The 18,291-nt window shown below is 40.1% G+C and overlaps 1 protein-coding gene across 1 annotated transcript in view; it reads left to right on the top strand.

Annotated features, from left to right (window-relative positions):
* The window catches only part of DNAJC1 (DnaJ heat shock protein family (Hsp40) member C1), a 179,633-nt gene extending 165,648 nt beyond the window's left edge, over positions 1 to 13,985 (top strand). The window contains exons 10-12 of the mRNA XM_054020664.1: positions 8,208 to 8,256; positions 10,811 to 11,292; positions 13,762 to 13,985. Coding sequence (XP_053876639.1) covers positions 8,208 to 8,256; positions 10,811 to 11,292; positions 13,762 to 13,830 — 600 coding nt within the window. The 3' untranslated portion in view covers positions 13,831 to 13,985. The remainder of the gene's footprint in view (positions 1 to 8,207; positions 8,257 to 10,810; positions 11,293 to 13,761) is intronic.
* The last annotated feature ends 4,306 nt before the right edge of the window (positions 13,986 to 18,291 follow it).

The following is an 18,291-nucleotide window of genomic DNA, read 5'->3' as shown; positions in this document are numbered from 1 at the left end:
CACAAGTGTGAAATTAGAAGCTGTGCAGTCACTGATGATCAGTAGTTATTTTGTAAGCCTTAGTAGTTTGGTTGTTCTTAAATTCAAGAAGTCTATACACAATAATATCTTCACAGTTGCTTTTTCTCCTACTATTAAAAATTACCAGAATCAGCTATGACCAATGTGGATAGGCATCTGGTCTAACTTAATATTATAATTTACCCACAACTCCTTGCAAATAGGGATTTATAATATAATAGACAGACCCATAACTACATGGCCTTACTGGTTGCTGCTATAACTTTGGTCTTTTGATGTACATGGAGTTTTTCTACTACTATAGTAATTCTAAGATCACGCAAGAAAATCGTCCTTAATCAACCAGTGTATCAAAAACTCCAAAACAAACCAGGTAAGGCCAGGCTCAATGTATTCATGTGTCTAATTATCTAAAACTAGTAACTAGTAGTTTCGTGTGGGACTTGTAAATCATCTTAATTCCATCCAAAATGGAGCTCTCAAACTGATCAGTATAATGAAATAAGACTATATTTGTAACTCAAAAGATAATACAACTTTAAAAATCATTTTCTCTGCAATTGGCTTGTGGTATTAATTAGATTTGTTTTCATCAAGTGTTTTGATTATGAAAGGGAAACTGGGTTCAGTTTACTCTAATTACAGTTCCTGCCTGCTGACCTGGTTACCTGTGCTAGTGCTCTCTGTCAGCCTCAACACATCTGGTCTTTGACCCATTTTCCTTGCTGAATTTGTAGCTTCAGGCTTAGGTCTCATTTCTGTGTTTTAGTTCTTAAGGAAACAATTGCCCTTAAACAAAAAGAAAAATTGTACATTTGAAATGTTTAAACTGTGGAAAATCAATAATATATCCTAAATTAGGAAAGGAGGTTTCAAGTCTGATATTCTTATCAAATTAACATTAAGTTTGCCAAATGAAGATTTATTACAAATAATACAACTAGCATTGTTTAAATTTAAAGGCACAGAAAAGGTATTGGTATATGACATTATAAAAATATAAAGTTCATGGCCACACAAGATCTACCTTGGTACACATACAAAGTTTAAAATGTTAATTTATGCCTTTCAGCAAATTATTTTGGTAACCACAAAGGGCATTCAAATTGTAAAAATAACAGAGGAAATAAAAACTGTCTGGCATGCAAAACACACTTTAATGTGATTATTAACTGCAGGTTTTCTAAATTAAAGGCAAAGAGATCTCAGATTTCATACTTGTGAAGTAATATCATTCTCTTGCCTGAGAGGATGTAAACTGATTCTTGCTTGACTCTGCGGTCACTAATCTCTTGCATTCAGGTTGCGATAGCAGATAGATAGGGGATTTGCTGCCAGCATGGAAAAAGGCCCTGGTAGGCAGCAAAACAACGGACAGGTGGATAGATTTAAGCAGACTTTACTAATTAGCATGTTGCCTGACAGTATGAGGTAAGAGTTCTGCAGTTCTGTAAGCTTCCCCATATGTCCAAAAAAAAAAAAAAAGATGATGAAATAATTAACGAGCTTTGAGCTATTCGGGCTGAGCTCCTGGGTGCATACTAATTTAATACTTGTATGCTTTATTGTAAAAGGAGTTGTTTATTTTTCAAAATATACAAACTAGGTCTATACTAAATTCATTAGTTTATGATTAGGAAGAACATCTAGACATGGAATGATCCATAAATAAAAGTATATTTATTGGGTTTGTTTTGTTTTTTTGCCACTAGAAAACCTATTTTTAAAAGTCCTGATTTTCTTAATATGTGTTTTATATTTCACTGCATATAATATTTACATTTTAAAAGCACAAGCTTTTAATACTGTAATCACTGGTATTTTAATACTGTGATGCTCTAAACCATGGGTTCTGACTGCCTCATGTGTGTTAATGGATTTATCCTTGCAAAAGCCCTGCAAGTTAAAGAATTATGATTTTATTGATGGGGAATTGAAGCACAGAGAAATTAAATTACTTGCCCCAAATCACACAGGTAGTCTTTGGCATAGTCATTAATGGAACACAGTTCTCCAGAGTCCCACTCCAGTGCCTAAATCACAAAACCACTGTTAGAAGAGTTTGTCTGGTCTGTAATGGCTAATCAAAATTAGATTTAGACAACAATTGTAATACAGTAACTCCTCGATTAACGTTGTAGTTATGTTCCTGAAAAATGCAACTTTAAGCGAATCCAATTTCCCCATAAGAATTAATGTTAACGGGGGGGGGGGGGGGGGGGGAGAGTTAGGTTCCATGGAAATTTTTTTCACCAGAAAAAAGGCATACATGCATACACACACAGAGTATAAGTTTTAAACAAACATATTTAATACTGTACACAGCAATGATGATTGTGAAGCTTGGTTGAGGTGGTGGAGTCAGAGGGTGGAATAGGTGGGAATATTTCCCAGGGAATGCCTTACTGCTAAATGATGAACTAGAACAGCTGAGCCCGCAAGGGTTAACACATTGTTAATGCAGCCTCATACTCTACAAGCCAGCACAAATGGAGGGAGGGGAGACAGCATGGCAGACAGAGACTCTCCCACACCGTGAGAGAGAGAGAGATGCATGTTGCCCCTTTCAGTACGCTGACCCCACTCTAATTACATTACCTTTTTAAGTAGATCAGCAAGTTGAGACAGCAGCTATTGCCAGCAAGCTCCCTCCGTCCTGAGCCCTGTCATGTCCATCCGGTCCCCGTCCCCCCCACGCTATGGAGATGGGGTAAGCAGGGGGAGGGGGACACTCTGACTTTAGCCCCCCAATTCTCCCCCTCACCTCCCGCACAGCAAGCAGGAGGCTCGCAGGAGCAGCACGTGGCAGTGGGGGGAGGGACAGCTGAACTGCTGGCAATCGATAGCCTGCTGGGTGGCTGCCGCACAGGGAACTTAGGGGAGCGGGGAGTTGATGCGGGGGGCTGCCGGTCCACCCTTGTTTCAAGCTTCCACCAGCTAGCTCAATGGGCTGCTCTTTCTGCAAACAAAGCAGGTGGCTGCCAAACAACGTTATATGGGAGCATTGCGCAACTTTAAACGAGCATGTTCTCTAATTGATCAGCGATGAAACAACGTTAACTGGGATGACTTTAAGTGAGGAGTTACTGTATGTACTTACTGGCCCTTGCAAGACTGAGGGTATGTTGTCCTTAAAACACTAAACTGACCCAGTCTAGTACTAAATTCAGTATAGCAGCATCTGCATGAATTATATTTGAAAATGTTTTATGTTACAGACTGTAGGGGAAAGCAAAAATCAGAAATCTATTAGATTGTCAATTAAGAACAGTATTGTGTAACATAAGATATAACAATCCCCCAAGACTACCATCAAACATACTTTCTCTCTTCCTTTGCCCTGTACTGAACCAGAGGTACCTACATCTGCCCTACATTCATACACATAGCCTACTCCACAGAAGGAATACCACATACACTACATTTTACAACCCCTTCAATCCCTCTTACAAATTCCTTTACCCTTATGCTCATGATACCATTATAGACAGTCCCAACAACTTGCAATCTTGCACCAGCTGAGAACAAGACTGCACTGGTGGGATCATGCCCAACAGGCAGAAGAAGCTAAACTTTTATAGAAGGTTTATAGAGCTGAGGTTGAAGGAAGCAGAGCATGAGTCTAGCCCTAATGAGGTTGGAAGATGCAATTTTGAGTGATTTTAAAAATCCTAAACCCTCCCATACTGAGTCTTAACAAAGGAAGAAAACTTGCAAGCAGAAGTGAATTGGGGGTTTGTGAGGCCCTGGGCCAGAGCAAGTGGGGACCCCTCCCCACTCCTTATGCCTGCAGTTCTTCTCGCCCTCCTGCCTCGCCCACCTTTTCATGTTAACCAGAACATTTTCCTCCGGTGTTCTGCCCAAAGTCTCAGATGTCCAATGAGGAGAGGCGCTTGCACATGCTAGATGTCAGGTGGGCTCTGACATTCTACTTAGAGCATACCAAGCCCTTCCGTAGATTGACTCAACTCTTCGCTGTGGTGGCTGACAGGATGAAAGGTTTCCTGGTGTCTTCTCAAAGCGTTCGTATTGGATTACTACCTGCATACGTACTTGCTACAAGTTGGCACGGGTTGTACGCCCATTCAACTAGAGCTCAGGCATCGTCAGCAGCCTTCCTAGCACAAGTACATATCCAGGATATCTGCAGGGCCACAACATGGTTTTCAGTGTACACCTTCACAACCTCAGCAGGCCAGAGATGACGCTGGCTTTGGCAGAATTGTGTTGCAATCAACATATCCACGAACTCCTACCTGCCTCTGGAGATACTGCTTGGGAGTCATCTAACATGGAATGGACGTGAGCAAGAACTCGAAGAAAAAAAATGGCTATTAGCCTTCCATAACTGTTGTTCTTCAATGTGTTGCTCATGTCCATTCCATGACCCGCCCTCCTTCCCTGGGCGTTCTGGCAAGAAGAAACTGACGGAGGGGGGGAGTTAGTGGTGCCCCTAATACCAATGTATATGCACGCCACTCCAGAGGCCACCAGAGCTAGTCCCCTATGGATACCACTGAGGGAAAAACTTTCAGCACCGGTGCATGTGGCGAGCACACACAGTTAGATAACATGGAATGGACATGAGCAACACATCTCGAAGAACAACAGTTATGGAAGTTTTGGAACCATTTTTTTTCTACTCCCTCTTAAAAACTCCCCTCCCCGTCCCTCTTCAGGGACCCCTCTCAAGAGGCCTCTCAAACAAGAGGTGGACTCCTTAATTCACCTAGGGACAGAGACTGTCTCTCCTCAAGACAGGGACAAAGCTTTTACTCAAGATATTTCCTCATCTCCAAAAAGAAGGTTGGGCTGGAGACCCATTCTGTATCTCAGACAGACAGCTGAAAGTCTTCATACACCAGTTAAGATTCAGGATGACCCACTCAGCCTCAGTAGTCTTTTCCCTAAATGAAGGCAACTGATTTGTGGCCCTCAATTTTGAAGGATTCTTTCTACCATATAGACATTCCTTCAGAGTACAGGTGATTACTGTGCTTTACGATGGGCCGAGGGTACTTTCAATACAGAATTCTCCCTTTGGCCTCTTGGAGGCACTGAGAGTTTTTACGAAGATGCTCTCCATGATAGCAGCATATCAGCATTGTCAAGGCAACCTGGTATTTCCTTAACTTGACAGTTGGCTGCTCACAGAATGAATTGTATCAGGAGGTACAGATAGTGGTCTTCTCAGTACTCGACTTTTTTCACTCGTTGGGACTTCAGGTAAATCTAGAAAAGTCCAGTTTAACCCCCCACCCACCCGCAAGTTATAGAGTTTACCAGAGCAAATCGGAACTCAGTTCTGGACAAAGCATACTTACAGAGAACAGATTCCTTACAATCAGCGACCTCATTGTCCAACTCTGTCTCGGCCTGCAGCTGCTTGTCCTGTCCTGCGTCGTCCTTCTACACCATATGACCACCTACACCTATGTGACATGTTTTGCAATGCTCCACCTCCAGGGCCTCTGGTTGTGGATGGTCTCTGCTCAAGCAGATGCACCCTGGATAAATGAGTTTCACTTTCTCTGAGTGTCCTCAGATCCCTCATTTGGTGGGAAACAAAAGGGGTTCCCTTTGTTTCCTCACCATCCACAAAGAAACTCATTACAGATGCCTCACTACTGGGTTGGGAAGTGCACCTGAATGATCATATAGCTCGTGGCTTCTGGACTCCACAAGGTTAATCCCATTGCTTCTTGTCCGACCTTCAGTGGACATAGAGAACAATTGATCACCATCCTCTTTATAACAGCCTTTAATGTATTTGAAGACTGTTATCAGGTTCCCCCTCATTTGTCCTTTCTCAAGACTAAATATGCCCAGTTGTTTTAACCTATCCTCATAGGTCAGGTTTTCTGATTCTTCCATCATTTTTGTTGCTCTCCTGTGGAATCTTAAATATTTGTCAACATCTTCCTTGAAATGGGATGCCCAAAACTAGACCTAGTACTCCAACTGAGGCATCACCTGTGCCAGCTAGAGTGAGATAGTTACCAGGAGTGTCTTTCATATGGCACTCCTGTTGATACATCCCAGAATATTAGATTTTTTTTGCTGCAACTGCATCTAATTGTTGACTCATGTTCAACTTGTGATCTAATATAGCCACCAGATCATTTTCTGCAGTTATTTCACATTTTGTAGATGTGCATTTGATTTTTTTTCCTTCCTAAGTGTAATACTTTGGTGCTTGCCTTTACTGAATTTCATCTTGTTGATTTTGAACCTCTCTCCAATTTATTGAGGTCCTTTTGAATTTTATCCTGTTCCCCTCCCAGCTAGTCATCTGCAGATTTTATAAGCATGCTCTCCACTCCATTATTCAAGCCTTTAATGATAATTTTGAATAATACCAGACCAAGGACAGCCCCTAGTTGACAATGAAACATAGATAATTAGTGTGAGTACAGTTTGTCAACCAATTGTACACTCACCTGATGATAACTTTATCTAAACCATATTTTCCCTAGTTTGCTTATGAGAAAGTCATGTGGGAGCACGTCACAAGCTTATCTAAAATCAAGATAAATAATGTCTTCTGCTTCCCCCATCCACTAGGTCAATAACCTATCAAAGAAGGAAACTAGGTTGGTTCAGCATGATTTGGTCTTGACAAATCCATATTGGCTATTATTAATCACCCTATTTTTCTCGGTCCACAAATTGAGTGGTTAATAATTTGTTCCAGTATCTTTCCAGCTATCAAAGTTAGGCTGACTGGTCTGTATTTACCTGAGTCCAATTTGCCCAATTAAAGCAGGGTACTAAGTTTGGTCTTCTTGAGTCCTCTAGAACCTCTCCCATCCTCCATGAGTTCTTGAAGTTAATTGCTAATGGTTCTGAGATTGCTTCATCTAATTCCCTAAGAGCTCCAAGATTAACTTTGTCAGGCCCTGCTGATTTGAATACATCTTTATCTTAATATTTATCTTAATATTAAATATTAAATATCTTAATATTCTTTAATCTGTTTGTTCCCTATTCTGTCTTGAGTTCCTTTCCCCTTTTTATTACTGTTAATTGTGTTTAAAGCATCTGGTCACAATTAACCATTTTAGTGAAGACTGAAGCAAAATAGGCATTAAACATCTCAGCCTTCTTGATGTCCTCTGTTATTAGGACTCCTTCCTTACGAAGTAGTGGACATGCACTTTCCTTCAGCATGTTCTTGCTCCTAATGTATTTATAGAGCCTTCTTACTGCTTTTTCTGTTCCTTGCTAGATGTAACTAATTTTGTGCTTTAGCCTTTCTGATTTTGTCCCTACATGCTTGTACTATTTTTTGTACTCCTCCGTTGCAGTTTGTCCATGTTTTCAGTTTTTGTAGGATTCTTTTTTGATTTTCAGATCATTAAAGAGCTTAAGAAGAAGCCATATTGTCCTCTTACTATTTTTTTCCTATATTTCCTTCCATCCGGATAATTTGCTCTCTTGCCTTGAATATTGTCTCTTTGAGAAACATCCAGTTCTCCTGAACTCCTGTATCCCATAGATTTTCTTCCCATGGGGCCTTACCAGCAGTTCTCTGAGTTCATTAAAGTCTGTATTTTTGAAGTCCATGGTCCTTATTCTGTTGCTCTCATTCCTTCCTTTCTGTGGAAATATGAAGCCTATCATATCATGATCACTTTCACCCTACTTGCCTTCCACTTTCAGATTTCCAACCAATTTCTTCATTAGTCAGAATCAAGTCTAAAATGGCTGCTCCCTAGGTACTTCCTTCACTTTTTGGAACAAAAAGGTATCCCCATTACATTCCAAGAACTTACTGGACATTTTGTGTTTTGCCATATTACTTTTCCAACAGATGTCTGGCTAGTTAAAGTCCCCCGTTACTGCCAGTTCTTGTGTTTTGGATATTTTTGTTGTTGTTCTCACCTACCTCCTCTTCCTGAGTTGGAAGTCTATAATAGGCCCCTGCCATGACGTTACCCCTGTTTTTTCCCCTGCCTTTCCCCTTCAGACTAAGCCTGAAAAATCAGCTATTAGCAATTTAAAACTGGTATGGCCTGCTGAATAAGACCTCGCTGAAGAGCATTAGTATGATACCATGGTAATATTTTGTACATATTAAAATGTTAGTATTTGGGGGTAAGCTATTCATGACATCTTTAAAAGCCTGAATGAATAATCTAGTGTTAACAGTGCAGTTTTTAATTTGGACTTTTTTTAAAAAACAGGTTACCATGAAGACCAAGCAACTGAAGGAATCTGTTACACATACTCCAGGTGTGTGACCCTAAGTCCTAATCAATGCGGTTAATAACAAATTATTTATATGGTGGGTTTCCAATGTATAGGCCATTTTGCAGCTTTCAAGGTGATGTTTATGGTCTTGGCTGTAGAAGCTCCATGCTCCTACTCTCAGCAGACACCAAGGTTGATGGGCATTCTGAGGAAGTCTTCCCCTTTAGTGGTGGCTGTGTAAAGGCTCTCTCTAGGGTATTATTATTCTATTTATTTATTATAATGGTGTCCTCAGTGTGCTAGTCAATTCAGATATGCAAAAAAACCCGGATAAATCTCTGCCCTAAAGAGTTTGCAGTTAGGATGACTGACAGACAAAGGCATACAGGCTTGGGGAATACAGTACAGGAATTTTAACAATGCATTTAACCCCATGTCAAGTTGCTCCTATTTTATTTATTGTAAAGCTTTTTATTTCTTTTTCTGGGGCTGGGAAGCTATTTCAACCCTTGCCAAATTCCAATTTATTTTATTTTAACCCTTGCTTATTTCTGTGGGTTATTGTTTAATAGTTCCTTTGCTTGGGTGCTGCCCCCCCCACTCTCTCTCTGGGTCTCCCCACCCAGGGGAACCCCGACCCCCTATCCCCACCTTGCCTCAGTGTAAGGCTACTGCCAGTCACCAACTAGCCCCCATTCCCTGGGGCAAACTGCAGTGTATGCCACTCATCACTGGCAAGGGGGGTTTGGCCTGCTGCCTTCTTCCACCCTCAGTACCTCTATGGGCCTAGAACCAGACCCTACAGCCTGGGGAGTCACCAGCCTGGAGCTCCCCTGCTCCTCTGGCTTTTCCCCAGCCCTGCCTCACTCCAGGTACCTCTCAACCTTCCCCAGCAGCCAGGCCTGTCTCCCTCCACAGCTAGAGGAGAGACTGCTGAGCTTCTGGCTGCCCTGGCCTTCTTATAAGGCCAAGTTGCTCTGTTTGGGGCCTGGGCGCAGCTGCAGCCACTTGGCCAATCAGCCGGGGTTTTGCTCCTTTCCCCAGCCCTCTGCAGGGCTTTTCCAACCCCTTCAGGGCTGGAGCGCTACAGGAGCCACCTAAGTTAGCCAGCCGGAAATGCTGAGCAGAGGAGTAGGGCCAAAGCCCCATCCCTCAACGGGAGTCAGGCACCTAATTCCAGGCCAGTGGGAGGTGCCTATCTCCACTTGGGGTTCATAGCTGTGAACCCTCTCCTAAGCCCTTTCTCACAAAAAATGGTGGTGTTGCCACACCCCACCCTTAGCACTCAGAGCACTCACCCAGGATGTGGAAGTCTCAGGTTCAAATATCCCCTGCCTGATTTGGAGCAGTGACTTGAACCCAGGTGTTTTGTTCATCCTGTATCCACTGGATGCCCCAGCCTTCCCACATCTTTCAATCTCATTCTACCCCTTTCCTCCTCCAATCTTCTTTGGGAGAGGTAAGAAATAAGCAGGATTGGAGAATTTTAGAAAATTGTAAACTTTCATCATTCCTGGAAAGATTAATCTACTGTAACATTTATTGGCCGCAGGGCTGGCTCCAGGCACCAGCCCAGCAAACAAGTGCTTGGGGCGGCCAAGGGATAGGGGCAGCACGTTGGGCTCTTCGGCTGCAGGTCCCTCGGTCCCTCTCGGAGGTTCTAGGCCCATAGAGGTACTGAGGGTGGAAGAAGGCAGCAGGCCAAACCCCCCTTGCCAGTGATGAGTGGCATACACTGCAGTCTGCCCCAGGGAATGGGGGCTAGTTGGTGACTGGCAGTAGCCTTACACTGAGGCAAGGTGGGGATAGGGGGTTGGGGTTCCCCTGGGTGGGGAGACCCAGAGAGAGAGTGGGGGGGCAGCACCCAAGCCAAGGACACCGGGGTCCGCGAGGGACACGGGGGCCAATGACAGACGGGACATCTGGCCTGCAGAGGGCGCTCCGGTGACTGGTGAGCTAATTCCCGAGACGACCAGTAGGAGGCGCCGCAGGGGTGAGTCCGCGCCTGATTACACTCCCTACTCAGCTTTTTGGCTGTTATGAATCCTATAGTCAGGCACCTAACTTTCCTCATGCATTGTATAGTAAGCCTGGGCACCTAATTTGGAGCTGAGGCTTCTACTGGGTGGCAGGACACTTAACGTTAGGCATTGTAACCCCGAGTCTAAGTCCTCTTTGTGGATCTAGCCCAAAATATATTTTGGCCTGTGTTTGAAGGTGATGAATTTGTCATTGGCAGATTACTCCAGGTAGAATGATCTTTTTTTAAAAAAAAAAAAAAAGTTTTAAAATCTTCTGAAATCCGGAAATTTGCTCTTCTCATTTTGAAATGCTCGAGCAGAGGAGAGCCTCAGAACTCCTGTAATATTTTGCTTGTTCCTACACTCATTTTGACTGGCTACCAGCCCACTGAGAGGGGGTTATGCCACAACCTCTGCCTCTGCAGTTCTTTTAGTTTCTGGGGGACTCTGTAACCCGGTTTCTCAACCACAAGGGCTCTCCCTGCTCTGTCTCTCAGCTATAGATCACTTGTCACCACCCAGTTCCCTTTTCATTTGACTTCAGTGGTTTTTACATATAATGTTATTTCCAACAGGAATTGTTAGACTCTCTGAGCTTAGAAACTTGGCCCAGAATTCCAGAAATGCCAAAACCAACATGGATTTGCCAGACCATATAATTACGCAGCGAGAAATAGATGAGGAGGAGGAGGAGGAGGAGGAGAACTATAATCGTGACCCAGAACAGATGGTTATTCCAGCAGATCACAGAGAGACCATGACAAGCGAAACCAGACACCGCAAGCGAAAAACAGCCAAAGCATCTGAAATAACTCTAGCAACGATGAAAGAGGTGGCAGAAGATAAATGCAGGGGAAAGCGTCAGAAAGACTTTAACAACACAGAACAGGATGAATATAGCGATGATGAGAACAGAAAAAAAGAGAGAAGCCACAATTCCGAAGAATTGTGGACTCAAAATCAACAGAAACTTCTTGAACTAGCCTTACAGCAGAATCCAAAGGGAACATCAGACCGCTGGGATAAGATAGCAAAATGCGTCCCAGGAAAAAGCAAGGTAGGGTCAATGTTTTGTATGGAATTAGACTAATAATAAAGCAATATGACATCTGGGCAGGGCTTTTCCTACCAATTAGCTACCAGCCTGAGGTCTTTGAGTTATCTGATAGTGACAGACTGGATTAAAGGGCCCAACTCAAAGGGTATTGTCACCATATCTATTGATACTTTATTTTTGTTTAATTTAATTTTTTGCTTTGTGTTGGAAAAATTAAGTTGAACTGCCTGCCATTTCTTCTAAAGTACCTGTCTTTACCCACAATTAAAAACGTGAAAGGCTGGAGGAATGTAGATTGTACTTTTCAACAATTCCGATGGTCGCATTTGGTGACTGAATGTTTGAAAATGTGAGCAGAGCAGGTTATCAGTAGCACCTTCTGCAGTTAAGATTTGCTGAATGAACCATTAAAAGAAGTAATTCTGATGCATGTGTCATAATGCTCAATAACCTATTTAATATTCCAGTATACTAGAATAATTTAGATGTCATAATTTTTCTTTATATAAGTGACGGAGAGAGGTAAATCGTGTCCCCAGAGGTCTGTACTGGGCCCAGTCCTATTCAGCATATTCATAAATGATCTGAAAAAAGGGGTAAACAGTGAGGTGGTAAAATTTGCAGAAGATACAAAACTACTCAAGATAGTTAAGTCCCAGGCAGACTGCGAAGAGCTACAAAAGGATCTCTCAAAACTAGGTGCCTGGGCAACAAAATGGCAGATGAGATTCAGTGTTGATAAACGCAAAGTAATGCACATTGGAAAACATAATCCCAACTATATATATAAAATGATGGGGTCTAAAGTAGCTGTTACCACTCAAGAAAAGGAACTTGGAGTCATTGTGGATAGTTCTCTGAAAACATCCACTCAATGTGCAGCGGCACTCAAAAAAGCAAACAGAATGTTGGGAATCATTAAGAAAGGGATAGATAATAAGACAGAAAATATCATATTGCCTCTATATAAATCCATGGTATTCCCACATCTTGAATACTGCGTGCAGATGTGGTTGCCTTATCTCAAAAAAGATATATTGGAACTGGAAAAGGTTCATAAAAGAGCAACAAAAATGATTAGGGGTATGGAACAGCTGCCGTATGAGGAGAGATTAATAAGACTGGGACTTTTTAGTTTGAAAAAGAGACGACTAAGGGGGATATGATAGAGGTCTATAAAATCATGACTGGTGTGGAGAAAGTAAATACGGAAGTGTCATTTACATAACACAACAACTAGGGGTTCATCAAATGAAATTAATAGGCAGCAGGTTTAAAACAAATACAAGGAAGTTTTTCTTCACACAACACACAGTCACTCTGTGGAACTCTTTACCAGAGGATGTTGTGAAGTTCAAGGCTATAATAGGGTTCAAAAAAAAGAACTAGATAAGTTCATGGAGGATAGGTTCATCAATGGCTATTAGCCAGGATGGGCAGGGATGGTGACCCTAGCCTCTGTTTGCCAGAAGCTGGGAATGGGTGACGGGATGGATCACTTGATGATTACCTGCTCTGTTCATTCCCCCGGGGGCACCTGGCATTGGCCACTGTTGGAAGACAGGATACTGGGCTAGATGGACCTTTGATCTGACCCAGTATGGCTGTTCTTAAATTTCCAGACAGTGAAGCAAAAGCATATGGAGAAGCTGAAATTATAAACCTACTAGATTATATGGAAGAAAAGCCCTGGGCAGAGCTAACAGAGGCAATGTGTCCATTATCAGTGACTTCTACTTCGTCACTGGTTATGTTCAGTAAGAACCCAGTATTTGTGACAGTTCAATTTGCAGTGCAATCCAGTGTTGATGCCTGAAACAGCAGGATATCATCTTCTTACTTGCACAAAAAGTTCAATGTTAGGGAGGAGGAAATGTGGGTGGGGTTCCAGAAACAGTCTTTTTAGATCTCAAAATTGTCTGGCAATTCACATTCTAGGATGGGTTTGCTACATTACAGTGATGGTAAGGGCTTGTCTGTGCTTGGAAATTTATGAAATAGCTGTCCCAGAGTCTACACTTGGATAGCTATTTTGGTAAATTTCCAAGGTAGACAAACCCCAAGAGCGAGAAAATCATTTTTCAGACACACTGTTGACAATATTACAAAACTGTGCTACTTCCCTATTTTAATAATTATTCTGCTAAACACTGTCAAGAAAGAGACTATCACTATAAGGCAAATTTTCTCCTATTTGTCTCTGGTCTCTAACATCAGTTATCTGTAATGAACCCCAATCTGAAAATTCTTTTTGTAATCCACTTTTCATTATGTGTAGATTGCCCTTGCCTTTGGAAAGCTCAATACATGGGTGAATATTTTTCTACGTTTTTTTAAAATAGTAAAACTACTTTTAAAACAACTTAACTGATTTTACAAGAGAGAATGTGTACAGTAGAAGTAATATGAAGATATTAAATCATAGCTCATGCTTTAAAAAGATAAAAACTGTCTTTTTGTTTTTTGCAGGAAGAGTGTGTGGCAAGATACAAGTTGCTTGTTGAACTGGTACAAAAGAAGAAAATGGCTAAAAGCTGAATCTTCTGAGCAAAAGAGTTTTATTTCTATTTTTCAGAATGCGATTATATTTTAAATCTCATATGCAGAAGTTTGCATTTTTGTACCGCAGTATTTCTATGTCATGTGCCTTAGTAAAAGAAAATATCAATAAATTTTATGCCATCTTGCTTAACCATTTTCTGTGTTAAAGAATTTAAATGTATTTTTGTTTTGGAGAGGTATTTATAAAGACATCTTATTGCATATGTCTTGGTAATTGAGGATCTTCTTAAAGATCTACCATACTTTATTGCATGATGACTTCAGTATGAATGAATGTGCAGTATATAAAGGGTAAAAGGTCTAACCTTTAAGGAGGCAAAAGAAATCTGTTAGCTGCTCTGAAAATTTAAACATGAGATTGTTGAAAAAATCTTTAAGATTTTTCTTTATAGACACACTACACATATGAATGTATATCTGCATATGTACATACAATGTGTGTACATTTATATGAATGTACACATACTATTTAAAAATGTGTACATTTGTTATATATTTGAGCTATGAACTTCACACATATTCATGTCTATTATGTCTGCTATATAATTGCTCTTTCAAATATCTTACATGATAATAGACAGTAATATTAAGTAGTGCTATTATTTAGCTATATTTTAATTAAGGGTTTTAAGAGGATTTTTTTAATTGAGAAAGAATGCTAACCTATTCAGATTTTCAATTACAGAATTTGATTTAAATATAACATGCATATCCCCACCATTATTTTAATAATTCAGAGTTGTGCTCCTACATTTTTTTTATTTTTGCTGCTTTGTTTTTACAGCTGAACAACTGTATTTAGTTACCGTTCATCACTTGCTCCTCCAGTGTTTTTCAGAACTTTGGAAAAGCTACAAGAAGATTTAAACAGAGCGATAAGTGTCTGAAGGTCATTAAAAATGACACCAATAAATTGGAGAGGTGAAATATACTGTACTCTTTTGCAAGAACACAGAGGACTACAGCATCTTTCAGAATTACTCTCACTCAAATTTAATATAAATAATAAACTCTGATATGGTTTACAGGCCTTTTTTTTTTTTTTTTTTCCTACGGGGCTGCTAGGCACCTACAATTCAAAGCTGAAATCAATGGAAGTTGGTGCTCAGAACTAGAGCTGATCAGAAATTTTCCAGTGGAACACTTTTTCATCAGAAAGTGCTGATTCACTGAAAGAGAAACATATTGCAGAAATGTGTCAATATTGACAAATTTTCATTTGGGGGGAGACTAAAGGAGAAAAAAGCATTTCAGTAGGGTCAACATGCTCTGTTTTGACATTTTCGGAACAAAACATTTCAGTTTTTTGTTTCAAAATTTCTTTCTTTACATATTCTATATTTTTTTAATAAAAATATCAAAATTGAAACAAAATGTTTCAGTTGATCCACAACAGGGTTGTAGCATGGGAAATTTTGAAATCGTTTTTGTCCGATTTCAGAAAAAGTTTTGAAATTGTGGAAACTTCCATGAAATGGAAAATCTGGTTCCTGCCCAACTCTGAAAATTGTATCGTCTATATTTATATGATAAAATTGAGTTACTTTTTACACAGTTATTTTCCAAATAAAAATTCTAAGCTGCAAATCTTACCTTCATAACCCAAAAAGTTAACTTAGCAATTGGCATGCATCATATCAACTGTTCAATTATTCAGGATACTTTCAGAGCCAGAATAGTACTACATATCCAGTATGTCCTTTTCAGTCACTTAGAACTTCATTTGTGGGCCAACTTTCTTCATTTCAGCAAGGACTAAGGCCCAGATTCTTAGAGGTGCTTATCTCATGATTTCAATAGAAATTAGGCACCTAAATACCTTTGAGAATCAGAATTTAAGTTCCAGCAAATGTAAAGTTTAAGCATGAACCATTTTTTTTAGTTACTGACCACAGTATTTAATATTAATATATTTAAAGGGCCTGGGAGGCAGTTTATCATACCCCTGTGTCTGAAAAACTTCACTGATTTCCCTGATGCTTTCCATACACAAAAACCACCTTGCTGAATCTAACTATTGTATTTACAGACCACGGGGGAAGGGTCGGAATTTGCAGCAATTGAGTAAAAATAGGGATTTAAAACAATGGACTGTCTTTCAACTTTGTTTTATCATCTGTCTGTCTAGCAGGGAAAACAGGAAGTCTACAGCTCTGGTTCCTCAGGAGTGTCTCAAATTTTGTTTAAATACAATTTTAACTGCCACATCCTGTTAGCGCTCGCACGCTCTCTCTCTCTTTTATATATATATATATGTATATACACACACACACATACATGGGCTGTCAATTAATTGCAGTTTACTCATGCAATTAACTTAAAAAATTAATCGCAGTTTTAATCACTGCTAAACAATAGAATATCAATTGAAATTTTAAAAATATTTGTGGATGTTTTTCTACGTTTTCAAATATTGATTTCAATTAGAACACAGTATACAAAGTAGACAGTGCATACTTTATATTTTATTAAAAATATTTGCACTATAAAAATGGCAAACAAAAGAAATAGTATTTTTCAATTCATCTCATACAAGTACTGTAGTGCAATCTCTTTATGGTAAAAGTGCAACTTACAAATGTAGATTTTTTTTTTTGTTACATAACTTCACTCAAAAACAAAACAATGTAAAACTTTAGAGCCTACAAGTCCACCCAGTCCTACCTCTTGTTCAGCTAATCGCTAAGACAAACAAGTTTGTTTACATTTATGGGAGATAATGCTGCCTGCTTCTTATTTACAATGTCACCTGAAAGTGAGAACAGGCATTCACATGGCACTTTAACTGGCGTTGCAAGGTATTTACATGCCAGATATGCTAAACATTTGTATGCCCCTTCATGCTTCGGCCACCATTCCAGAGGACATGCTTCCATGCTGATGATGCTTGTTTAAAAAAAAAAAAAAAAAAAATGCATGAATTAAATTTGTGGCTGAACTCCTTGGGGGAGAATTGTATGTTTTACCAGCATTCTGCCATATATTTCATGTTATAGCTGTCTTGGATGGTGACCCAGGACATGTTGTTCCTTTTAAGAATACTTTCACTGCAGATCTGACAAAATGCAAAGAAGGTACCAATGTGAGATTTCTAAAGATTGCTACATCACTCAACCCACGGTTTAAGAATCTGAAGTGCCTTCCAAAATCAGAGAGGAACGAGGTGTGGAGCAGGCTTTCAGAAGTCTCAAAAGAGCAACACGCAGATGCAGAAACTACAGAACCCGAACCACCAAAAAAAAAAATCTATCTTCTGCTGATGGCATCTGACTCAGAGGACGAAAATGAACATGCATTGGTCCGCACTGTTTGGATGTATATCAAGCAGAATCCGCTATCAGCATGGATGTACATCCTCTGGAATGGTTGAAGAAGCAGGAAGGGACATATGAATCTTTAATGCATCTGGCACATAAATACCTTGCGGATGCCATCTACAACAGTGCCATGTGAACACCTGTTCTCTCTTTCAGGTGATACTGTAAACAAGAACCCTGCATCCTTATCTCCTGCAAACTTGTTTGGGTGATTAGCTGAACAAAAAGTAGGACTGAGTGGACTTGTAGACTCTAAAGTTTTATATTGTTTAATTTTTGAATGCAGTTTTTTTGTACATAATTCTACATTTTGTAAGTTCAACTTTCATGATGGAGATTGCACTACAGTACTTGTATGAGGTGAAAAATACTATTACTTTTGTTTTTTACAGTGCAAACACTTACCATACAAAATAAAAAGTGAGCACTGTACATCTTGTATTCTGTGTTGTAATTGAAATCAATATATTTGAAAATTTAGAAAAACATCCAAAACTGTTTAAATAAATGGTATTCTATTGTTTAACAGTGCAATTAATCTTTTTTATAGTTTGACAGCCCTAATACATATTCTCTCTCTCTCTCTCTCTCTCTCTCTCTCGCTCTCTCTGTTTTGGGATCTTGTGAGCATGTTTTCTCACACAAAGAAATACTCTGGCCTGGGAACTAATGAATGGGTTAACAATGCCCTCAAAGGTAAGAAATTCTTGCTATTTTGGCATCCAAACTACTCCTGGTATATAAACTCTGGAACTGCTGCACAACCACAGACATTGCTCACCAAATCATGGGTAGGTAGTCACAGGCCATTATCTCAACGAGAAGGTTGGAAGAGATCAAAGTCTTGATAGCTGACCCTTCTTATGCAGCCTTCCATCCTGATAGTGTATCCTTGAAGAACACCCCTGAAGTATTTATCAAAGAACAGCATTATGAAGATCTATCTAACCCAGCAAATTCACTTACCTGTATTTTTCCTAATCCTCATGCTTGCAAGGTGGAGGCTGCTCTCCACACATTGGATGTTAGAATGCCAGGGCTGGTCTATCCGCAAAGGATGAAGCAATTCAGATCTTCACCAAGACACTTTATAGCAATTGTGGAAAGGACGACAGGCAAA

This window comes from Malaclemys terrapin, chromosome 2 (genome assembly GCF_027887155.1).
Source record: "Malaclemys terrapin pileata isolate rMalTer1 chromosome 2, rMalTer1.hap1, whole genome shotgun sequence".
NCBI classification, from domain to species: Eukaryota; Metazoa; Chordata; order Testudines; family Emydidae; genus Malaclemys; species Malaclemys terrapin.
The sequence above is the reverse complement of the archived record's forward strand: the minus strand, read 5'-3'. Positions and strand labels throughout refer to the sequence as shown.